This window comes from Chiloscyllium plagiosum, unplaced genomic scaffold (genome assembly GCF_037043375.1).
Source record: "Chiloscyllium plagiosum isolate Xiang-an unplaced genomic scaffold, Cpla_swu_hap1 HiC_scaffold_2, whole genome shotgun sequence".
NCBI lineage: Eukaryota > Metazoa > Chordata > Chondrichthyes > Orectolobiformes > Hemiscylliidae > Chiloscyllium > Chiloscyllium plagiosum.
In genome coordinates this window covers 128,038,877-128,064,977 of record NW_028270140.1, presented here as the reverse complement: position 1 = coordinate 128,064,977, position 26,101 = coordinate 128,038,877, and the positions used below count along the sequence as shown (strand labels likewise).

At 41.5% G+C, this 26,101-nt stretch overlaps 1 protein-coding gene across 31 annotated transcripts in view; it reads right to left on the bottom strand.

Annotated features, from left to right (window-relative positions):
- Positions 1–26,101, bottom strand: part of sorbs2b (sorbin and SH3 domain containing 2b) — a 323,367-nt gene that overhangs the window by 43,457 nt on the left and 253,809 nt on the right. For 29 of the 31 annotated variants that reach the window (XM_088000723.1, XM_088000747.1, XM_088000756.1 and 26 more), the window contains 6 exons: positions 23,735–23,904; positions 16,294–17,847; positions 11,983–12,083; positions 10,250–10,296; positions 4,034–4,148; positions 3,796–3,924 (listed from right to left, as the gene is read on the bottom strand). In XM_088000723.1, coding sequence (XP_087856849.1) covers positions 3,796–3,924; positions 4,034–4,148; positions 10,250–10,296; positions 11,983–12,083; positions 16,294–17,847; positions 23,735–23,904 — 2,116 coding nt within the window. The remainder of the gene's footprint in view (positions 1–3,795; positions 3,925–4,033; positions 4,149–10,249; positions 10,297–11,982; positions 12,084–16,293; positions 17,848–23,734; positions 23,905–26,101) is intronic. The other 2 variants (XM_088000823.1, XM_088000822.1) reach the window with 1 other exon arrangement.

The window sequence follows — 26,101 nt, the reverse complement described above, 5'->3', positions numbered from 1 at the left end:
TCGTGTCCTTGATAGGTATGTCCCTGTCAGGCAGGGAGGAAGTGATAAGATAAGGGAACCGTGGTTTACTACAGAAATTGCATCTCTTGTTAAGCGGAAGAAGGAGGCTTATGTGATGATGAGGCAAGATGGTTCAGGTGAGGCGATGGAGAATTACGGATCAGCTAGGAAGGATTTAAAGAGAGAGTCAAGAAGAGCAAAGAGAGGACATGAGCAGTCTTTAGCAAATAGAATAAAGGAGAACCCTAAAGCTTTCTATAGGTATGTGAGGAATAAAAGGATGACTAGGGGAGGAATAGGCCAGTCAAAGACAGACGTGGGAAGTTGTGTGTGGACCCTGTGGAGATCAGGGAGGTGCTAAATGAATATTTCTGATTGGTTTTCACTCAGGAAAAGGAGAATATTATGGAGGAGAAGAATGAGATATGAGATATTGGACTAGAAAGGATCGAGGTTAGTAAGGAAAAGGTGTTATCAATTCTAGAAGGAGTGGAAGTAGACAAGTCCTCTGGGTTGGATGGGATTTATCCAAGGATCCTCTGGGAAACTAGGGAAGGAGATGGCGGAGCCTTTGGCTTTGATCTTTGAGTCGTCATTGTCTACAGGTTTAGTACCAGAGGACTGGAGGATTGTAAATGTTGTACCATTGTTCAAGTAGGGCAGTAGAGATGACCCAGGTAATTAAAGACCAGTGAGCCTTATGTCTGTTGTAGGAAAAGTTTTGGAAATGATTATAAGAGATAGGATTTATAATCATCTAGCAAGCAACAATTTTATTTCAGATAGTCAACATTGTTTTAGTCAAGGATAGCTCGTGTCTCACAAACCTCATTGAATTTTTTGAGAAGGTGACCTAGCATGTAGATGAGGGTAGGGCAGTTGACGTGGTGTACATGGGCATCAGTAAAGCTTTTGATAAGGTTCCCCATGGTAGGCTGTTGGAGAAAATACAGATTCTTGGAATTGAGGGTGATTTAGCAGTTTGGATTAGAAACTGGCTTTCTGAAAGAAGGCAGCGAGTGGTGGTTGATGGAAAATATCGAGCCTGGAATCCGGTTACTAGTGGTGTGCCACGAGGATCTGTTTTGGGACCACTGCTGGTCCCAAATAACTTAGATGCATACATAGGTGGATAGGTTAGTAAGTTGGCAAATGACACTAAAGTTGGTGGAGTAGTGGACAGTGTGGAAGAATGTTACAGGTTGCAGGGGGACTTGGATAAACTGCAGAATTGGGCTGAGAGGTGGCAAATGGAGTTCAATGCAGCTAAAAGTGAGGTGATTCACTTTTGGAAGGTTGACAGGAAGGCAGAATACTGGGTCAATGGAAAGATTCTTGGTAGTGTGGATGTGCACGTGGATCTTGGAGTCCACGTACATAGGTCCCTGAAAGTTGCCACCGAGGTTGATAGTGCTGTTAAAAAGGCATACAGTGTGTTAGGTTTTATTGGTAGAGGGATTGAGTTCCAGAGCCATCATGTCATGCTGCAACTATACAAAACGATAGTGCAGCCGCACTTGGAATATTGTGTACAGTTCTGGTCACCCCATTACAGGAAGGATGTGGAAGCATTGGAAAAGGTGCACAGGAGATTTGCCTGGTCTGGAGGGAAGCTTTTGTAAGGAGAGGCTGAGAGACTTGGGTCTGTTCTTGTTGAAAAGAAGAAGGCCAAGAGGGGATTTGATAAAGACATACAAGATGATCAGAGGATTAGATAGGGTAGGCAGTGAAAGTCTTTTTCCTAGGATGATGATGTCAGCGTGTACGAGGGGGCATAACTACAAATTGAGGGCTGATAGATTTAAGACAGATGTCAAAGTCAGGTTCTTTACACAGAGAGTGGTAAGGACGTGGAATGCCCTGCCTGCCAATTTAGTTAACTCAGCCACATGAGGGAGACTTAAACAATCCTTGGATAAGCACCTGGATGATGTTGGGATAGTGTAGGAAGATGAGCTTAGAGTAGTTCACAGGTCGGCGCAACATTGAGGGCCGAAGGGCCTGTTCTGCACATTACTGTTCTATGTTCTACCTATTTTTATATTTTTGGTTAACTGCCCTTCATACTGTAATTTTTTTTCTCCTTATTAATCTTTTTGTAATTATTTGCTGGTGTTGTATACTGTCCAATCTTTTTACCTGCTGCCTACCTCTTCACCATTATATACATTTTCTTTGGAGGTTGATACTATCTTTGACTTTGAAAATTAACCATGGATGGAGGGCCCATCCCTTACAATTTTCCTTATTTGTTGGAATGTATCTGTTCTGTGCATTCTGGGTTATCTTCTTAAATGCTTTCTATTGCATCTCTATTGACCTATCCCTTAGCCTAAATTGCCAGTTCACTTATGCTGCCTCTGCTTTTAATGTCCTCGTAACTGCCCTTGTTTGTAAACTCAAAAATGGTTGCCTTGGATAGACACTGCTCTCATAAACTGTATGCAAAATTTAAAATAAAAATGGTGTCACTCTTACCCCTTACACAATGAGGTCAGTAATTAATACTAAATCACCAGTCAAAATCAGGTATAGTAATGCCTGCTTTCTCATTGGTACAATAACATGCTGGTCCAAGAAACTATCTTGAAAACATACAATAAATTTGTTATCGAGAGGACTTCCCATCTGATTTCTCCAGTCTATAGGTAGGTCAAAATCCCCCATGATAATTGCTGTACTGTTTTGAAAGGCTCCCATTATTTCTTCCTTGATACTCTGTCCTACCCATGTGTTTACTGATGGAGGCCTGTACACAACTGGGCTCATGCTTTTATCATTCCTCATCACTACCCATACTGCTTCTATATCCTGGAGTCTTGAATTTAGGTCATTCCACTCTATTATGCTGATATCACCTTTAATTCAGTCATTCCCCCTCCCTTTCCTAACTTCTTGTCATTCCTACACATCACATATCCTTCAATATTCTGTCCCAATCTGGGTCATCTTGAAGCCATGTCTCAGTAATGGCCACTAGACCGTAATTACTTACCTCATTTTGTATTGTTAGTTCTTTTATTTTGTTTTGCATTCAAATATAGAGTTATAAGCTTTGTCCTTTTATCACTCTTGTAACCTTCCATCTTTTGTTATTCTTATAACCTTATCTTATCTGCAACAGTCATTGTCAGTTTATCATTTCCCTCATTAACTCCTTCCATTGTGCGAAATAAATTCAATTCTTTCTTTCTTTTTAGTCAGCACTTACTAAGATATGTCAGAGGCGGGGATGTTCACTGATGATTGCACAATGTTCAGCACCATTCGTGATTCCCCAGATACTAAATCAGTCACTGTGCACATGCAGCAAGACCTGAGACTCAAGCTGATAAGTGGCAAGTAACATTCATGCCACAGAACTGGTACACGATAACGACCACCGCAACTTCCCCAACTTTGGGCTCTGAAAATGCATAAAATTCACCGCAACTTCCCAACTTTAGGGCAGCACGGTGGTACAGTGGTTAGCACTGCTGCCTCACAGTGCCAGAGACCCGGGTTCAATTCCCGACTCAGGCGACTGACTGTGTGGAGTTTGCACGTTCTCCCCGTGTCTGCGTGGGTTTCCTCCGGGTGCTCCGGTTTCCTCCCACAGTCCAAAGATGTGCAGGGTCAGGTGAATTGGCCATGCTAAATTGCCCGTAGTGTTAGGTAAGAGATAAATGTAGGGGTATGGGTGGGTTGTGCTTCGGTGGGGCGGTGTGGACTTGTTGGGCCAAAGGGCCTGTTTCCACACTGTAAGTAATCTAATCATAAAAAAAAACTTTGGGCTTTGAAAATGCATAAAATTACCTTTTTTAGTGAGAGCTCCACATTGGTATCTGCGTTAAAATTATATTTCGCAATAGCTTCCCCAAAATCCCGGGCCTCAGCTGGGGGGGGTGGTCTCACTGGTTGTGTCTTTTCAGTTGGGGGTAACTTCTGCAAAACAAAAATTAAACTTTCTTCACCAATTTAAAACGTGTTTACAAGAAATGCAACATAAACTTTCGGCATAATACACCAACACAACAGATAGAAAGTTACAGACCTGAACATACGAAATGGGGAATATGCCAACTGCTCCATGATGTTCGCCTTCAAACCAATTTTGATCTATTTGTCTAATAATATAGACAATGCTCCCTTTCTTGAATGGCAATTCCCTGTAGGTAAACATTTTAATATACATATTATATAATGGTCACAAACCATACTACAATAGTCTGTCATATAACATCCTGAACAATTTTCTTCACATTTCTACAATAACATGCATCAACATGGGTCAGTTGGTAACACTCTTGACTCTGAGTAACAAGGTTCTAGGTTCAAGGCAAACTCCAAGGTTCGAGATTAAAATATAGACTGACAGCCTAGTGTTGTGCTGAGGGAGCACTGGAAATGGTGTCTTTCACAGGATGTGTTACGCTGAGACCATGCCATTCTAATCAGGTAGATGCAAATGATGGCTTTATTTCAGAAAAGAGCTACATTTTGAAAATTGCACTGATTGCAAGACACTTTGAGATGATTGTTGTGGTTCTGTTCGCCGAGCTGGAAGTTTTTGTTGCAAACGTTTCGTCCCCTGGCTAGGCGACATCATCAGTGCTTGGGAGCCTCCTGCGAAGCGCTTCTTTGATGTTTCCTCCGGTGTTTATAGTGGTCTGTCCCTGCCGCTTCCGGTTGTCAGTTTCAGCTGTCCGCTGTAGTGGTTGGTATATTGGGTCCAGGTCGATGTGTTTGTTGATGGAGTTTATGGATGAATGCCATGCCTCTAGGAATTCCCTGGCTGTTCTCTGTCTGGCTTGCCCTATGATAGTAGTGTTGTCCCAGTCGAATTCATGTTGCTTGTTGTCTGCGTGTGTGGCTACTAAGGATAGCTGGTCGTGTCGTTTCGTGGCTAGTTGATGTTCATGTATGCGGATTGTTAGCTGTCTTCCTGTTTGTCCTATATAGTGTTTTGTGCAGTCCTTGCATGGTATTTTGTACACTACATTAGTTTTGCTCACTTTGAGATGATGGTGATTGTGCGAAATAAATTCAATTCTTTCTTTCTTTTTAGTCAGCACTTACTAAGATATGTCAGAGGCGGGGATGTTCGCTGATGATTGCACAATGTTCAGCACCATTCGGGATTCCCCAGATACTGAATCAGTCACCGTGCACATGCAGCAAGACCTGAGACTCAAGCTGATAAGTGGCAAGTAACATTCATGCCACAGAACTGGTACACGATAACGACCATCATCTAATGATCGCTCTTGGATTTTCAATGGCTTTACCATCACTGAACAATCCCCTGTTGCTTTACACCAGAAACTAAAATGGGCCAGCCATATACAGACTACAATGACAAGAGCAGATCTGAGGTTAGGATCTCTAAAGGGAGTAGTTCATCTCCTGACTCTCTAAAGCCTATCCACTAGCTGCAAGAAGAAAGCCAGGAGTGTGATTGAATACATTCCACAGCCCAGCCACTGTCTTCAAAATTCAAGTCATTCACCACTGATGCTCAAGAGCAGCATTATGTACCATCTACAGGATGTACTTCAGTCACATACCAAAGATCCTAAGACAGCACCTTCCAAAGTACATTTTTTTGTCACCTCAAAGGACAAGGGCAGCAGATATACGAGAACATCACCACCTGCAAGTTCCTTTCCTAACCATACACTATCCTGATCTATATTGCCATGTCTTCACTGTTGGTCAAAATCCTGGAACTCCCCTTATGGCAGAGGTCACATGACTGCATCAGACCAGGAAGGATACCTGGACATGATTGCACTTCAATACAAACAGCTTCTGACTCAAAGGCAAAAATATTACCCCTGAGCTAAGACTGACACCGAGTGCCCCTGTTTAACAGAGAAGCAAATCAGACTTTACATTTCAAGCAACTTCCACAAATAGACCTGAAGTAAAATTTTGTATCAACAATTGAGTTGCCTTTAGACATTTCAAACACTAGCACCTCAAACAGTGGTTTCCAATTTCCTGTGTGTGAGAATCCACTCCTTCACATCCTTGAACTTTTGCTTTGCCACATGCTCAGGCACTCTTATAAATACTGGGAAACTCTTGGGAATGCCCTCTCCAAATTTCTAAAAGACTGGGTCAACTACCCAAAGAACAATATTTGTTGTCAGTGCTGGAGAGCAAGTGGCAGCAGACATTGGTTTCAGTTATTTATAGGCTACGAAATAGTAGTGACAGAGTGGGGCACGGTATTAATCAGGGGATGAGAGAAGCTTGTAACGGGACAACACAGCTATCAAGGGTGACTTCAATCTACATGTAGACTGGGTAAATCAATTTAACAATAAAACTGGACAGTTTTCTGGAATGTATTAGGGATGATTTTACGGAGCAATATTATGTAACAAAGAAAACTAATTAACAGTCTTGTTGTAAAAGAACCTTTAAGAATGACCATGCTATGATAGAGTTTTAAGCATAATGTAAAACTCTGTCATATCATGATCATTCTTAAAGGTTCTTTTACAACAAGACTGTTAAAAGGGATAGATAGGGTTGATGCAAGTAAGATGTTTTCCCTTCATGAAGAGTCTACAATCAGGGAGCACAATTTAAAAATAAGGCGGATGTCATTTCACTTCAAGGTGAGGAGAATTTATTTTCCTCAGAGGTTTGTGAACCTTTGAAATTCTCTACCACAAAGGCCTGCTGCAGCTCAGTCTATAGGTGACAGCAGGTGCTGGAGAGTCAAAATTAAAAACTCTGGTGCTGAAAAAGCACAGCAGGTCAGGTAGCAGCCGAGGAGCTGGGCATAAGCTCTTCATCAGGAATGTGGAGAGGGAAGAGGGAATGAGAGACCCCAGCCTCACCCCTACATTTATCTCTCATCTCCCTTCCACCCCTCCACATTCCTGATGAAGGATTTATGCCCAAATGTCCACTCACCAGCTCCTCAGGTGCTGCCTGACCTGCTGTGCTTTTCCAGTGCCATACTCCGTCTAAGAGTATAAGGTAGAGATTGATAGATTTCTGATCACCAATGGTGTATAGCATTTTTGGAATGGAATGAGTATAAAGCATTGAAGCATTTGATCAGCTACAATTGTATTGAATGGTGAGGCTGGCTTCACGAGTTGAATGTCAAGAGTGTGATGCTGGAAAAGCACAGCAGGTCAGGCAGCATCCGAGAAGCAGGAAAATCAATGTTTTGGGCAAAAGCCCTTCATTGGAATGAGGCTGGCAGCGTTGGGGGTGGAGAGATAAATGGGAGGGGTGTGGGGCTAGAGGGAAGGTAGCTGACAGTGCGTTAGGTGAATGGAGGTGGGGGTAAAGGTGATAGGTCGGCAGAAGTGTGGAGCGGATAGGTGGGAAGGAAGATTGACAGATAGGACGGGTCATGAGGACGGTGTTGTGTTGGAAGATTGGAACTGGCATAAGGTGGGGAGGAGGGGAAATGAGGAAACTGGTGAAATCCACACTGATGCCCTGGGATTGGAGGGTCCCAAGGCAGACAATGAGGTGTTCTTCCTCCAGGCATCAAGTGGTAAGGGAGTTGCAATGGAGGCAGCTCAGGACCCGCACTGGTGAGGCTGAGTGGGGGTGGGTGGGAGAGTTAAAGTGTTCGGCCAAGGGCATTGGGATTGGTTGGTGAGGGAGTTCCGGAGATGTTCTCTGAAGCACTCTGCGAGTAGGTGAGCTGTCTCCCCAGTGTAGAGGAGACCTCTCCAGCATCTGCAGTACTCACTTTCACCTCATGAGTTGAATGGTCTACTCCTGTTCCTATCTTTGTAACATTTTCACTGGTAACAGCATTAAAAATTCCAATGAAATAGCTGTGGAGTCTGGGACACAAAGATTACATAGGATTCGATTTTCCTTTTCTGAAAGAAAGGGAGTGGGGGTATGTGTGTGAGGTGGCAACTAACACACGGGCCCCTCCAATCTGCTCATCAAGAACTGACAGGCAAACATAATGATGAGTATCTCATCCTATCTGAGGCCTTGATTCTAATGACCAATCAGAGGGTGGCAGCTGCTGGCTCCAAATATCTCCAAACCTTGTTGAGTCTGGCAGCGAGGAGGTACGTTTATATTTTCTTCTTCTTCGTGGGGTGGAGTGGGCGGTGTGGAGAGAATTACAGTGGGGTGGCTTTGAGGCCACACCCTCACCTGCCGTCTATGTCTCTGACTGCCTGCAGACTGAAGTAGTTGATCCCTGAATGCTGCACTAGATTGGGGTTCAGGTCATCAGAATTCCCCACTTGGGAGTCGAGCCATCTTTCTCAGGGAAGCAGGTAATAAGGGAGAGAGTGAGTTGAGGCTCTTAAATGGCCATAAACTGACCATTTAAGGGCAAGTGGAAAACGTCACCCATGGATATTTTTGTCCTACACTTCACTGCAGAGGTGGCGAGATGGGATGAATGCCTGACCAGGGCAAACTAGCTCAATTCTTTCTCCTTCTCAACACCTTGGGGGAGGGGGAACTTGCACTCACATTGACAGACAAGGATTTGGTAATGCAGCAAAAGTTTCTTGATTCAAAGGGCTGTGGATCTTTAAATCTCTCTACCCCAGGGAACTCAAGATGAGCAGTCACTGAACAAATTCAGGGAGACTTGGAGGGACATTGGATGCAAAAATAATTGAGAGGAGGTGAAGGATCAGGGTAGGAGATCAGCCACAGTCATAACGAATGACAGAGCAGACTCAGAAGACTGACTGGTGATTACTGCTGCTATTACTTTGTAAAAATTAGTTCATGGGTGTGGTTGTCACTGACTAGTTTAGCAATTGTTGTCCATCTCTAATTTGGGGGTGGAGGTGAGTTGCCTTCTAGAACCTCTGCATCTTTGAGTTGATCCCATCACATTGAAAGGACAGCATGATATTTCCAAGTCAGGATGGTGAGTGTTTTGGAGGGCACTTGCAGGTATCTGCTGCCCTTGTCCTTTCAGATAGTGGCTTTGGAAGGTGTTGTCAGAGGAGTCTTCACAAATGTTTGCAATACATTTGGCTCATTATGCTTCTTCTAAGTGTCGATGATGTAGGGAGTGAATGCTGAAGGAGTGTCATTCAAGCAGGTTACTTTGTCCAGGAATGATGTCAACCTTCTTGAGTTTTGTTGGAGCTGCACTCATCCAGGTCAATGGAGAGTATGCCATCATTCTCCTGACTTTCTTCTAGCAGGTTTTAAAGTATCAGGAGTTACTTAGTAGTTACTTGCAGTAGAATCCCTAGTCTCTGATCTAGTGTAAGACCATAAGACATAGGAGTGGACGTAAGGCCATTCAGCCCATCAATCATGGCTGATGGCATTTCAACACCACTTACCCGCACTCTCCCACTATCCCTTAATTCCTTGCAAGGTTAAGAATTTATCAATCTCTGCCTTGAAGGCATTTAATGTCCTGGCCTCCACTGTGCTCCGTGGCAATGAATTCCAAAGGCTCACACTCTCTAGCTGAATAAAAGTCTCCTCATTTCCATTCTAAACTGACCCCCTCTAATTCTGAGGCTGTGCCCATGGGTCCTAGTATCACTGCCTGAAAGAAACAAATTCCCAGTGCCCATCCTTTCTAAGCCATGCATTATCTTGTAAGTTTCAACCTTCTAAACTCTAAAGAATACAATCCCAGGATCCTCAGCCATCATCGTATGTTAGGTCTACCATTCCAGGAATCTCCGCTGGACACGCTCCAGTCCTAGTATGTCCTTCCTGAGGTGTGGGGCCCAAAACTGGACACAGTATTCTAAATGGGGCCTAACCAGGGCTTTATAAAATCTCAGTAGCACATCACTGCTTTTACATTCTTGAGATAAATGACAACAATTAAAGTAACAATATTTATATGGCTGGTCCAGTTCAGTTCCTGATCAATCATAACCCCTAGGATGTTGATGGCGAGGGATTCAGTGATGGCGATGCCATTCAGCATCAAAGGGGAGAGTTGATTCTGTGTTGTTGGACGTGTTTGCCACCTGGATATTTGGATACGGTCTGCTTCAGTATCGGAGGAATCACAAATGTGCTGAACATTCCGCAATCATCGGCGAACATCCCTACTTCTGACTTATGATGGTTGGGCCTAGAACATTATTTTAAGACATCAATAGTACTGAAATTAACATTCACAGCTTTTTGGTGAACAGAAATTTGATTGCACGACGCCCTCCCAGCTAGTTAGAGATCTACTCACAGACCCCCTTCAGAATCAGATTCTAAGTTTGAAAATCTAGAATTTGCAAAATAAAGTCGATGTAATAAACATATCAACAATACTTACTTAGCTGTTTGAGCCTTAAAATCATAAATTGCTTTAGCAGGCTGTCTCTGAAAAGAGAAAATATGTTTCAAGACAGAATAAATACTGTAGTATGGATTGAGGATTTGCTTTGTAAATTTGATGTCATTAATATTACAACAATGGCATTTCTCCATGAATAAATTTTCATTGGATACCATGATGTGGAGGTGCCAGTTTCAGATTGGGGTGGACAAAGTCAGAAGTCACATGTCACAGGGTTTATTTAGAATCACAAGTTTTCAGAGCACTGTTTCTTTACCAGATGAAGGAGAAACACTCTGAAAGCTTGTGTCCTAAATAAACTTGTTGGACTATTAACTGGTGACATGTGACTTTAAAATGTTTGGAGTTTTGAAAAACATGACCAGAACTCAGACGTAAAACTAATTTGGTTCCTTGACCTAAGTCATGTGCTAATTATAAAGATTGACTAGATGACTATCTGCTTCAAACGGAAATTAGGCCCTTCAGTATTAAATCAATCTAATTTCAACAGGGAGTCCCAATTTTTCAAAATAAAAATGAAAGCAATTCACTCAAACAATGTTGTAAAATTTTTAATTTTTCTCAGTATAATCACTGCAAAAAAAGGTATAACTGAAATTAGAACAATGACTGAATTGTCCTCGTTTATTAATTTTACATACTATGTACCTAATAGTATTCTATTTTTGTTTATTCATTCATGGGATGAGGGTGTTACTGCCTTGGATAGGTGGAGCTTCTTTTTGACTGATGCTTCTTTTTGCAGACTCAATGGCTGATAGGCCTTTTCTGTGTTGTAGGCTTTGGCGGGTCAGTGTGGACTTGTTGGGCCGAAGGGCCTGTTTCCACACTGTAAGTAATCTAATCTAATCTAATCTAATCTATAGCTCTATGATTCTTTGAAGTCTGGTTATTTTTACATTGATGGTTGTGGAAGCTTGCTGCAGACAAACTGGTTGCCACTTTTCATACAACACAACAGAGACAACAGCCTGCATAATGGGCTCATTGTAACAGTGGCTCAGTGGTTAGCACTGCTACCTCACAGTGCCAAGGACCCAGCGTCAATTCCAGTATTGGGTGACTGAGTTGAGTTTGCTCATTCTCTCTGTGACTGTGTGGCTTTCCTCTAGGTGCTCCGGTTTCTTCCCACAGTCCAAAGATGTGCAGGTTAGGTGGATTGGCCATGCTAAACTGTCCTTAGTGTCCAGGAAGGTTCAGGCTAGGTGGATTGGCCATGGGAAATGCAGGGTTACAGGTTTAACGTCAGGGGAGTGGGTCTGAATGGGATGCTCTTCGGAGGGTGAGTATGGACTTGATGGACTGAATGGCCTCCTTCCACACTGTAGGGAATCTATAATTACATTTCTAATTGTGCTTTACTGGCTATAAAGTATACTGCAGTACCCAATGATCAAAAATGATGCTTACATTTGATTCTTAAGACAGGCAACTGAGTTGAAAATTTCAAATTTCCTCCCCTCCTGGGTCAAACTACAGATGTTGCATTGCTGAATATAACAGTGCACCATTAACAGTTGCTCCTGAGATCTAAAGAACATCAGTACAACATTGCAAATTTAATATAACCACATGGAGCAACATGCAGGAGCATATCTGGTCCACAGGATATTTTTGTGGGGAACTCAGCAAAATCCTGCCATCACAAATATAAAAGCAAACTAAAAATCATTCATAGTAGTGTGGTGTTGTCTTTTTCCAGTTACCTCTTTATCTTCTGGTTTCCTACGAGGTTCATCTGTCAGTCCTCTACGGTCTTTTAATGTTGCTCGGCCCATTTCTGAGACAATCCTATGAGAATCCTGATCTATTTGAAATAAAATGTAAGAGAATAAGCATAAAGTTCAGACATTGCTGTCCACACTATGGACCAGGAGGAGGTTTTTTGACTGTTTGGTCAAAAGACGTGCCTATATCCAGCTTTAAGAATGGACTGGAATGGTTTTCAATTATATTCTTAAATGTTACATAGTAATTGTAGGAAAATGCAGGCTCTGGAAATTATCATTTCTCAAAGATGGCCAGATTTCTGAGCACAGTGAATCTACAGGGTGGCTTTAATTTTTTCCATGACGAAGTTTAAATCACATTAACATCCAGTGAGTAAAGAATAAATCTCATATGGGTTTCTGCAGATGAAGGGGCATGGGGTTAAAGGCATCAAGTTCCACGATCAGAGTTGAAGGCTGTGGAAAACTAGAATATAGCTAAGTGCTGTCAAGGCTCCTCAATAAAATCAAAACAGATTAAGGCACAATAGGCAACTGCACTCTCTGATTTAAAAATAAATGCTCCAGAATTATTTTGAAATTGTATGAAACGATGTATTTCAACTCTGCTGGCACTTGTAACTGTCCTCAGTTTTAGTATCAAGCTTATTTCACATTATTTCGAGCACTCCAGATTGACTGCTGTATTTGTAGAGTGGAATGGCTGGTTAAATTCCTGCCTGCACATGTTCCATCATTTTATTTCTGGGACTGATCTCTAAAACAGCCACCAATATCAGAACTCAAAACGTTATAAGCGTGTTGTAAAAAAAGATCAATAGACATGTAGAAATAGATTAAAAGCATCTTGTACGTTTCCTTGTTTTCCGTCATTCAAAAACTCTATGTTAATGTTGAGATCTAAAAGCTAAAATACAGTACAATATGCAACACTTTATTCCTAAATTTCTATTCCAGATTTATTAATCATTTATTTAAGGCGGGATGATTTCACCAGCTTTTATCGGTAACTGATTGCTATTTAATACTCACTGTTTATCACATCTTTAGTCAACAGTTCATAATTGGGGAAAGCCACATCAATATCCAGATCTATTACAAAATTACATCACATTGCTCACAGCTATTCTGAGTTTAATATATAGCAATTTAATAACTTGTTACACCCAGAGGCAATAGCCACGGGAGTTCAGAAGCACTACTTACCCTACAGTCTGGACTGATTTGTACTCAACTAAGTCAGATAACTTACACCAGACCTGGCCCAGCAGAAGCAGCAGTTTAGTTGACACAGAGCACATACTGAGAAAATGACGGAATCAACTGGGACAAGAACCAGCCAATCAGGAAAGGGACATTGTGAATTTCTGGGACAGCATCACTGTATTGGTGAGGTTTTACTGATAGCATCAGCAGCAGACTGGCATCATCCCAGGTTAGGAGCCTGTAGGAATTTTGAGATTTTTCTTAATTTGCAAAGTGTGTTCCATCAGTCATCTGCGGATTTTCACAACCAAAAAGTGGATTTCTAAAACCGAGGTCATTTATGCAATCATTGCAGTCTTTCAGTATGCGATTATTAGCAACCCACTATTCTTCGGTGAATCTCCATCACTGACTGGGTGGGTCATTATTGTCTTAATTCTACTTTCACAGCTCTTATCCAAATTCCTCTGCCACTTTACCTCTCTGTGCCACGAAAAATCCCTCAGGAACTCTGAAATCAAAACTGTGTTCTTTCTTTCCACCTTCCCTCTCTCTCTCTCTCTAGATCTCCCTGGTAATACAGTATATAGCAGAGTGCAGGCATTCATAGTGACAATAGGAAAGCTATCACATTCTTCAAATTTTTTTCCTGACTCTCCTTGGTTTAGATGAGCTTAATCTAATCCATAAAACACTTCATGTTGAAATCAGTTTCTCTGTGCTCAGAAACAGCACAATGACTTGGACAATTATTGAGAAACGGTCACTACATATATGACCAGATTATTTGTTCACATGGAAATTTTTGTTTTATTTATGCATAGAACGTTGGCGACTCTGGCTTAGCCAGAATTTATTGTCCATTCCTCACTGCCAGCGGGTAGAGAGTCACCCACATTGTTGTGGTTCTCGAGTCATGTGGAGGCTAGACCAGGTAAGGATTACAGATTTCCTTTCCCAAATGGGTTTTTCCGACAATCAACAATAGATTAATGGTCATCATTAGACCCTTAATTCCAGGATCTTTATTGAATTCAAATTCTACCAGCCAGAATTTGAACCCAGATCGCCAGAACATTAGTTAAGTTGCTGGATTAATAGTCTAGCGATCATATCGCTAGGCCATTGCCTCCCTGATAGATAATAGTATTGGCAGTCTTGGATTTCTATTCTGTGTCATGCATTAATGTTTTGTGTTTCAAAACAGTCCCATCTCATTTGTAAACAATTTGTTCTGTGAAGACACGAATTAAGACCAAACAGAACAAAAGAAACATGTTGTTGTTAAAAGTCTACACATTTGATATCCATGAATTCAAATGAGAAACATAAAAATGACTGGTAAAGTAGCACATATTTAGACTAGTTCACATTAATTCCACCCCCGATTCTACTGTATCTGAACTATTATTACACTTGATTTAATTATATTTTAGCTCTAACAGTTCAACAATATGAAGGTTATGGATGGATGGTCTCATCACCTCTTTTAATAGAATCAGGATCTCTTCCAAAATTTATTTTTCAAATTTTTAAAAATAGAGTATGTCAGCATGTCTCCAGGAAATTGATACCAGAGGAAGTAACCGAGAAAAGACCAATTAAAAATTTATACATTGTGTCCTCTGCATAAAGTTCCAAGTGCATTGAGGGTACCCAGAAATGACTGGGTACATGTTGCGCTGAATTCCTATCTGATATTAGTCTGGTGCAGCTATCGCCAATTTAAACACTGTGTGGATCTGGATCATTTAAGGCAGACCAAGATTCTGAAGACACAGGAGAGTTGAGAGCAATATTTAATAGCGACAAAGATACTTGTCCACAATTTTCAGATGCATTACTGGAAAATCTCTCAATGGTCACCATCACAGGGTGACTTAAAAGCAGCCATTCCCCTTAAGTCGAAGGGACAATAACAAGGGCATTCATTTAAAGTGAAAGGCAGAAGTTTTAAGGAGAAGCATTTTCAACCAGATGACAGTGAGAACCTGGAATGCACTGCCTAGGAGGTAGTTGAAGTGGGTCACCTCACAACCTTTAAAAGTACTTGCCTCACACTTGAAACATGCAAAGCTATAGGTCTAGTGCTGTAAGGTGAAACTGGTGTAAATTTAGTGTTGTTTTAGTGGTATAGACCTGTTGGGCTGAAGGGCCTCTTCTGATTATGTAAAGTTGACAGCAACGAAACGGTGTCTGCAAGTGTAGTTAAAAGTAAAAATTTACTTAGCTGCTGACCACAGAATCTGAGCAATTGCAAGTGTTTGGCGATGGGGAGGACGGAGGTAGGAGTTTAGAAGTTATTTCTTGTTGAAAGGGTTAATTCTGACACAAGTGCAATGGTCTGAGTGGTTATCCTTTCACACTAAAGTTTCTAGAAAGCCACTTACCATTTTTAATCAACCTAAGAAAACATGATGATTTTCATCTTGTCTTAAAAAATGAAAGCACAGATATAAATAATTTGTACATTTTAAGCTTTCCACATCATAATCTTTTTTTTTCCAGTTGCAGTATTAATGATTGTACTGAAAAAAATGTATATTAACCTAATTGGACAAATAGGAATGAGAGCCTTAAAGAGGCCTGGGAATGAACAATAAGGGAAAGTACATAGAATTGATTAGTTTGTGCAACTCATTCTGCTCATGTTTTCGTTAGTATTACTTCTTTCAAATTGCATGTATAGATACATATCAACTTTTTACATGTTGGACCATTTGAAGAATTTTAAAGCATTTACGTATTTCATTAACTCTCAACCAATGATTGTGATGGACAAGAAGTATGCGTCTAATAGGTCTAACCATTTGGTTTTTCTTACACCTTTTAAAAAAATGTTCCTGCCCCCTTCCCCCTGCCAATTATCATTAAATGTTTTAACATGCACTGGCTGTTCCTCTGGGTATTACTTCTCAGTCTTAAATAAGGGGCCATCCACCCTGACTTTAGCTGTTCTCTAAACATAATATTTGCCTCCCTTTTAAATTTTTAGCATAGATGGAAAAATGGATGAAGAATGAATGGTTGATGGTCACACAATTGCCAGACACACATTGAAGGTAATGGTTTATATGCCACCTTGGTAGTATGTGTAATCATTCTCTGGGTTGTTGTTGGTGTCCATGTCCTGATAAGAGGCACTAAAGGGATGTTTTTCATAATCACACTGGTACAAAGGAAAATTAACCTCCTCCTCTTGCCGCTCAGCAGGCAGTGGACTTTCTTTTTTCCTCAGAACCTTGAGGGAAGAATTTCTTTCAGGAATATCTGGAAGCAGTTCGGATATCAGTTTGTGCAATATGCTGTTATCAGGTAAACTGCCACGCCTCTTTTCTGCTTTGATATGATCGTAGATGTCTTTCAATGCAGAATCCAGCGCTTCAAACACGGATTTAGATTTTGGTTTCTCAGCTTTTCTTTGAGGAGGTAAGCCCTTTTTCCTTCTGAAAGGCACGGGACTGACAAGGAATGCCAACTTTGAGAGGTTGGACTCGGCTTCGGGTTTCCTGGGGGCTGCCTTTTTATCTTGGTTGGCCCTTTCATGTTTCAGCATGGTGGTGAATCTCGTGTAAGAGGCTGGGCACCTACCTTTACAGGAGCTGAGAAGATGCTTATGGTGATGGGCGTGGTGGCCTGAGCCGTAAAAGCTTTCTGAAGAGGTGAACGAGTAATGGTCAAAGTCACTTTCACTACAAAAGGATGAGCCTTCAACTGGGATGCAATCACTGAGGTCTGACACCATTGCGTCATGGTCACTGTCCATTTCCAAGCTTTCAAACCGCGATGCTATTCTTTGCTGGTTTTCGTTTGTCACTTTAATATGAATCGGCATCACAGCTTTAGTGATGCAATGTTGCTGCATCATAGAAACCTTCCTGCCTTGATTTTCCTCATCCAATAATGATTCAATAGATAATCGACGTTTTGGGAGGACTGTCCTATTTGCAGCTGGATAGGCAGATTCAGATAACATCACGTTATCCAGATTGGGCATAGATTTTGACTTGATTAGTTTTTCAAATTCAGAGATTCTGGTTGGTACCATGTCCCTAGGCACCTCATTGGAAAATTCTTTCCATTCTGAAAAGATACCTCTGTGCTGCTCCTGTTCATATTGTAAGACCCTGGATTTCACAGTACAGATTACTTCTGGATTGATTAATTCCTTGCGGTTTATATGATGCATTTTTTTGTACAACTTCAGGAAGCCTTTGCCACCGCGAGCTGACTTGCAGCGAACTCGTGATCGATGGGGCTTCCCATTCCCAGTCCCGTGAGGCGACAGCCAACTTCTGGAGTAATCCCCTTTGGGTTGCTCTTCGCAAAGTAATGTCACCATGCTCTCAGACTTTGTCTGCTCCTCCTGAACGTCAACGTAGTCATTTTGCAAGAGATCGTCACAGCTGCGAGACTTCTGCTTTGGAGAAGTGCCTTCGTCTGTGCTGCTCCAAGTTTCGGCGTTTTGTCGGTTCAGATGCCAGCCATTCTTGAACAGGACAGACCTTTTTGGACTGGGAGTGATTACAACCAGGGGCTGGCTATGGCGACTACTGTGACCTAACTTAAGAGAAGCATTCTGGTTTTGAAGAACACAGCTAAGCAGGGGTGGGTATGATCTGCTAATATCCCCACCTTTCAGATCCATAGAGCAGCATGGTTAAAAGAGAGACAATTCCAGAATTAACAGACATTAAAAGACAGCATTTCAGTAGCAGAAAACCAATAAGAATAGCAAAGAATTAAGGAGAGTGCATGAACATCAGATACTGTACTTAACCAAGTTTGGTAAAATGCCACTCTTGAGATTATTATAATATTTACTTTGGAGTGGAGTTCCTCAAATAATACTCATGTTTTAAAAAGAATTTGCTCCATTAGAATTGATGGCTGCTTTTAGAGGACACGAGACCTGGTACAAATTTTTAGTTTTACTTCTTGTGAACAAAATCAAAGAAAGGAGCTATAATCTAGGAGCATTCTCCCCTTTAATCCCCACTCCCACAAATGTCACAATCAGTTAACAAAGTGTAATGGTTGAATAGCTACTTTGCTTAATTATAGCTTTGTTTTATAACCATAGGCCCAAAACTCTATGGGTTTAATCAAATCACATTGCCAAATTTCCTCTCAGCCTTCACTCAATATTTTTACGAGGCTTCAAACTATTGCATAAAAATTAAGAATTTGATAAATTTCCTAAGTATTAGGCATGTATATTGAAGGTAATAAGAATGGTAATTTCTTCCTCATCAGTCTATCTTTCATTGGTCAGCTTCAATTAACTTTTACAACTACCATCGTAAAAGGCAAGCTGTGGTAATTATGATGGCAATCATTTATATAGTCACATTATTACTAACATTTTTATTCAATAAAGGGTTAAATTTTCTGTGGAATTAGTTTTTTGAAAATAATTGCTTTTTTTAGTTTTGGTGTATTACAAAGTAATCAGATGTTCAGACAATTGGTCTACATCAGCTAAGACAGATTACCGTAAAAGATATGCAAAAATTGAAATATTTAAGCAAAGTGAAAAATTAACACAATAGAATAATTCAGCAACAGAAAAACACAGAATATAAGATTTGCACATTCTACGAATAAGTTATTCTGTGGATAGTCAACTGTCTAATTTCTCTGTGTTGGATTCCCATCCTTTTTCTCTCTCTCCTTTATGGGAGTTAGGCACTTTTCTTATTTTGCGGCGAATTCGTTCCTTTTTCATGCTTTTGCTGCATCTTTACTTTTTTCCATTATGTTTTCTCTCTTTTGTAACAGGTGTAACTATTTCATATCAGTTCAGTCTTTTTTCTGGTTTTGGAAAGGGTGCAGAGAAGATCCCAGGACAACAATTTCTCACTTAAAAAGAGTCTTAATTAGCAAGATAGGCTAAAAGAGGTCTTATTCTACCCTTGACTGCAGCACAGAGTGACTGAGATTCGTGAGATAATGAAATGAATTGATTATGTGCCAATTGAAAGTTTGCTCCAATAACTAGAGTAGGGATCGTCAAAAGCCCCTATTTTAGGGTGCACATAGCCAGATGTAGGTTAGGGGTCAGGAGGTGCCAGGAGGGGACTTCTGGACAAGATTGTCATCGACAATGCAGACATTGATTTGCTGAAATTCATCAAGTGAGAGCAGAATTTGTTTTTGGCAGATCACGTGCTAATTTTTCTAATGCCCTAAATTCTCAATTCCTGCACAGATAGAATATGAGAATGCAATTGAGGAGTGATTTTATTGAAGCAGACAAGATTCTGAGAGGTTTGGACAGAGTTGATGTTGAGAAGATGTTTCCAACCATGAGGGACTCTCAAACTAGGAGATAAAGTTACAGAATAAGGGGACACTCATTTAAAACTGAGAGGGGAAGGAGAATAGTGAATGTCTGGAGTTTTCCACCCAGAGTGCTGTGGAGGCTAAATCACTGCAAGCTTTAAAGAGGAGGACAATAGGTTTTGAAAATATCAAGGGATTGGGGGCTTTAGGAGCTGGCACGAAAAACAAGTTGAGGCCTAGGGCAAATCAGCCAAGCGTTTGTTGCATGGTGGGGCAGACTTGAGGGGCCAAATGGCCTAGTCATGCTTCTTAATGTTCTTATGATCTGCCCAACATCTATCCTACAATCAACATCATGTACAATTAACAGGTTTTCCAATTATTATCCCAATGTTGTTTGGGAGCGTTTGCTACAGAGTTCCCTACATTACAGCAGTGACTATACTTCAAGAACATTTAATTGCCAGTTATGTACTGTACATCGTCCAGTGGTCATGAAGAGTCCTATATAACTGCAAGTCTTTCTGTCTTTCTTCACCTATTCCAGGATACGACATGGAACTGGATATTATGCCCCCTTTAACTGTTGGCTCTTAAGTCTGGGGACAGTGATAGTGTGAGGGAAATCTAAAACTAATCAGATGAGCTTCTTGCTATTAGCTGCCTGCCCTCAGCTTATCAGAAATTTTCAGGGTTGGGAGCAGAGAGGCAAATGTCATGTTGTCACCCATCCTTGGGTCTAGTGAGCCCCTGAGTAGCCAATCAATGGCTATTTATTGCCCTATTGCACTGCTATAACAAGGGCACACCCACACAATGGGGGAAAACCAGCAGGTTTAGCTGCTTGGGCTGGTGTCAGGCAAGGGAGAAGAGGACCATACTTGTAGCTCCCCTGGGGCCCATTGCTGGAATTCTCTCCCAATGCCAACCCCCCCATTTAAACATCCTTCCTCCTTCAGCTTTTGAACCTGGTCCCCACTCTCCGAATAAGACCCCAGACTTATCTGGACTTTGCACACATTGGGACTGCCTGCAGTCCCAGTAGTGGCCACTGCTCTTGACTGGGGTTTTTGATGTGTCAGCAAAATGAGCTTGAATTCAGGCTGGGAACAAAATGGGAAATCAGCTGCCAGGAAGAAATGAATAGGGGTAACTGGGTCCAGTTGTTATTGCCAAAGAGTTACTGGGTAACTTTGTGGGTCTCATTGAGGACGCGGCCTGGAAAACATGCTATGTCAGATACTAAATGAGACTGGGGCTTCCAAGCATACATGTGGATGCAGCATGATGCCTAACTCTACAAACACAGGTCTAATCTAAATTGTATTAACCATATTATAAAGTAACTTTTCATAACTGAAAGACAACTCAGTACACCACAGCCAGCAAAATATTTTTGATAACAAAGTAGTTTTGAAGTCTAGTCACTGGTGTAGCACAAATAACACAGCTTCCATTTGCTCAGGATTGGCCTGGACACAAGCACTGACTGGAATACAAGCCTTCCCATCTTTAAAAAATGCCATTGAATCTTTAACATTCAAGCTCAAAGCCAGATATCAACTCAGATTGAGTGGCCCATCAACCATTGCTCAAACCTGGGACTATGGCTTGAACTCATGACCTTCTGATTGGGGTGGAATTGCAACTATTGAGTTGACGTTATTTGCCATATTAAATGCTGTTAAATCCTCCTTTTTGAACATGTTAATCACATTTATGTCCAATCGTAGAAGTGCTAAGATTCAGGATACCTGCAGAAGACGTTTCAATGAGTTCTAACAAACTGTACTTTCAGATTTGAAATTGCCGCTTTTGCAGCTTCCTTATCTTGCCACAAGTTCAGGGACCAAACAGGTCACATGGAAAAACTCTGCTTTCACATCAAATTTTCTCAAATATCACATCATAAACAAATGAAGAGCGGGTTTGACAAAAGCTAATAATCTGCTCATGCCAACGGGATTTGTGCCTCAGAGGTGTACAGCCAGATTTGGAATTTCTTCCGCCTCTCAGCTGTGCCTCCCCAACCTGCAGTTAACTAAAATAACTTTAAAGAAGAAGCAATCCAACTTCTCATTTAAACATTCTATTTTACATAGGCATTCATATTGATTCTTAGCTATCCATGAATCTACAGCTTTGTGTGTTAATAAAGCATGATAAAAAGAGTGGAACAACAGGTAGCTGAGCTTAGGTAGTGAAGTAGTAAACTGAATAACATAAGAGTGGCAACTTTTTGCAAGTAAAGTTCATCATTTCTAACCTAACTGAGTATCAACATTTTCTTCAATAAATTCAGAATTATCAGCAACACTGCTTTGATAACATAACTTGTCTGACAAATAACTCCAATGCAGCCAAAAATAGATATTTTAAAAAAGTTTTTCAGAAACCTTCAGAAAGCCAATGCATCAATACAAAAATTTATTGAACATTATAGTCTTAGCACACACAAGGATTATTTGATAAATATAAAGAAATACCAGCATTATCTTCTTCGGGCTGGTAAGCCGAGTCATTCATTTGCATGAACTGGCTCTCTGAACTAGTTGAATGGGAGACTGCATGCTGCTTTGGCATCAAACCTGCTGGAAATGCTAAAGGTTTGGCTAAAAGGCACAGCAAAAATACTGTATTTGACTAATTCATATTCCCAGCCATTTATTTTCTTGAATTTGAAGTGATCTTTTCAAAGTTAGCAATGAATGTTTGACAAACAAGAATGAGTTGAGCTACATAGCCATCTCCTACATAGTTAAAAATCACACAACAGGTTATAGTCCAACAGGTTTATTTGGAAGCACTAGCTTTCAGAGCGCCGCTCCTTCATTAGGTGATTGTGGAGCAGCGCTCCAAAAGCTAGTGCTTCCAAATACACGTGTTGGACTATAACCTGGTGTTGTGTAATTTTTAACTTTGTACACCCCAGTCCAACACCGGCACCTCCAAGCGATGATCTCCTACATGGGTGACAATGTGATCATTTCACCATTTTAAAACACCACTGTTGTCAGTTCATTGACTAGAAACCAATTTTCTCATTACAATTGCAAGTGAGATCTTGGCCTGACACAGCTCTTGGAAGTCAGGACACTGATCCTCAACTTGCCAATGGATTTACTGAGGGGCAGAAGGGTTGTAGTGAAATCAAGAAAAGGTGTCAATGCACTTTGGATTTCAGCTTTCTGACAAGCACAAAAAGGAATCTTCACCAATGATTGCAGAACACATTGTCTTTCTGAAACAACAACGATTATCACGGACTGACTGGAGAAATTCAAATCCTTTGCCAAATTCTCATTACAAACTCTTTATTTTCACACAGCATGTATTGTCATCCAAACTTTACAGTAATTAGGAGCAGGAGAAAGTGAGGACTGCAGATGCTGGAGATCAGAGCTGAAAATGTGTTGCTGGAAAGGCGCAGCAGGTCAGGCAGCATCCAAGGAACAGGAGAATCAACGTTTCAGGCATGAGCCCTTCTTCAGGAATGTGGAAGGTGTGCCAAGCAGGCTAAGATAAAAGGTAGGGAGGAGGGACTTGGGGGAGGGGCGTTGTGATAGGAGGTAAAGGTGAGGGTGATAGGCCGGAGTGGGGGCGGAGAGGTCAGGAAGAAGATTGCAGGTTAGGAAGGTGGTGCTGAGTTCAAGGGTTGGGACTGAGACAAGGTGGGGGGAGGGGAAATAAGGAAACTAGAGAAATCTGAGTTCATCCCTTGTGGTTGGAGGGTTCCTAGGCGGAAGATGAGGCGCTCTTCCTCCAGCCGTCATATTGCTATGGTCTGGCGATGGAGGAGTCCAAGGACCTGCATGTCCTTGGTGGAGTGGGAGGGGGAGTGGAAGTGTTGAGCCATGGGGTGGTTGGGTTGGTTTGTCCAGGTGTTCCAGAGGTGTTCTCTCCATCGCCAGATTTCTCCAGTTTCCTCATTTCACCTCCCCCCACCTTGTCTCAGTCCCAACCCTCAAGTCCCTCCTCCCTACCTTTTATCTTAGCCTGCTTGGCACACCTTCCTCATTCCTGAAGAAGGGCTCATGCCCGAAATGTCGATTCTCCTGCTCCTTGGATGCTGCCTGACTTGCTGCACCTTTCCAGCAACACATTTTCAGTAACTAGAAGCACTTCATTTATTGGAACACCAAATTTTAACACAAACATTTGAACTTATGTTTATTGAAGCAGAGACCTTTATCTCTCCTGGCTGCAGTTTACTACAGCGGATAATTTGATACCTTACCTTTAACTCTGGATGGTGAAGATGGTGAAGAATTGGTTAATGACCTCCTGGATATTCCATGGAGGTCAGCACTGCTCTTCTGCATTGTGTGGTCACTCTGCGCTCTCTGATGGTTCACTGACGGTTCAGACTTCCGCCTCTTTCTGTAGTCGCTTGCAGGACTTGTGGCACTAACAGATTGAATCAGATTAATGGCATTACTGCCTAACTTATTTACTGCCTTTATGTGCAGGAAAACAGAACTTCCCCAGTTTACTGTGAGTGAAATGTTTGGACATGTTGGCATTATATTGTTTAATTAGGCAGATAACACCAGTTCAAAGAAATGTAACCTGAGCATTGATTTGTTTTATCACTATTCCTTCATGGAATGTAAGCATCATTGGCAAAACCAGCATTTATAGAGTCACAGGGGCACACAGCATGGAAACAGACCCTTCTATCCAACTAGTTCACACTGACCATAATTGCAAACAAACTAGTCCCACCTGCCTGCACTTGGCCCTTCAAACATTTGTCATTCTTGTACGTATCTAAACGTCTCTTAAACATTGTAACTGTACCTGTGTCCACCACTTCCTCTGGAACCACTTTCTATATAAAAAATTGTCGCCATGTCTTTTTTTAAATATTCCTCCTCTCACTTTAAAAATATGCCTGCTAGTCTTTAAATTCCCCACCCCAAGGAAAAGACACCTGCCATTCACCTTATCTCATTATAAATCTCTCTAAGATCATGTCTCAACCTTCTACTCTCCAGTGAAAAAAATCCCAGCTTCTCCAGATAACTCAAACCCTCCGTTCCCCACAACATCCTGGTGAATCTCTTCTGAAACCTATCCAGTTTAATAACATCCTTCCTAGGACATGGTGACTAGAACTGGGCACGACATGACCCTTGAGCTGAGTGGCTTGCAGGATCATCTCAGAGGGCAGTTCAGAGTCAACCATATTGCTGTGGGTCTGGGAGTTACATGTAGACTAGAGCAGGAAGGAATTCCTCCCCTCACAGATAATAGAGAATCAGATGGGTTTTTAGAATAATTAGTGATAGTTTCACAGCAAGCATTATTGATGGATGCTTTTATAAAATAAATTTGAGATCTATGAATGGAATTTAAATTACACCAAGCAGCCATGGCAGGGTTGGAATATGTTGCCAGACTCACTGAGTTATTATCAGACCAGTGACATTAATCACCATGCTGATTTTTAAAATTTTTTTTTTTTTAAAAAAAAGCAGAAAAGGGTAACTTGAAGCCTAATCTAGATACAAAACTGAAAATGTTTTGCTGGAAAAGCGCAGCAGCTCAGGCAGCATCCAAGGAGCAGGAGAATTGACGTTTCAGGCATGAGCCCTTCTTCAGGCCTAATCTAGATACATCATTTTTCTGCTGAATGAAACATCAGAGTGCACAGAGTGAGGCAATCTAACCTGCCACAGGGAGATATTTAATCCTTTAATTACTGTCCATCTGGCACCTGCACCTTGTATCTTTGACATATTGAGAGCCTCATTTCTTAAGCTGTAGCGTGTTGTTTGGCTGCTAGTTTAGAATGGAATCCAAATATAAGACATCTGCTGATGACTGCTGTCTCAGGAAGATGCACCATCATTTCGAACTACAAAAGGATTTTCTATCAAGTTACATCTCAATCTCACTCATTACATGAAATGGTTCAGAAAAGATTTACAAGGATGTTGCCAGGGTTAGAGGATTTGAGCTATAGGGAGAGGCTGAACAGGCTGGGGTTGTTTTCCCTGGAGTGTCAGAAGCTGAGGGGTGCCCTTATAGAGGATTACAAAATTATGAGCGGCACAGATAGGGTAAATAGGCAAAGTCTTTTCCCTGGGGTGGGGGAGTCCAGAACTAGAGGGCATAGGTTTAGGGTGAGTGGGGAAAGATATAAAAGAGACCTACGGAGCAACTTTTTCACACAGAGAGTGGCACGTGTATGGAATGAGCTGCCAGAGGAAGTGGTGGAAGTGGTACAATTGCAACATTCAAGAGGCATTTGGATGGGTATATGAATAGGAAGGGTTTGGAGGGATATGGCCGGGTGCTGGCAGGTGGGACTAGATTGGTTTGGGATATCTGGTTGGCATGGACAGGTTGGACCAAAGGGTCTGTTTCCATGCTGTACATATCTATGACTCTAAGTAATTCATGAGCTAAAAACCTACCTCTAATTTGCTACCAATGACAATACTATTGCCAGAATCTGCCATGGCCAGTTGGAACTGTCATGCCAAGTCAGCCTAGGGAGGGGTAGGGTGAGACTGGGGGTAGGTGGCATATAGTCACAGGTCTTTTTGGGGGTTAGTCCATAATGTTGTTGAGGCTCCAAGCACCTCAAGTCTAAGGT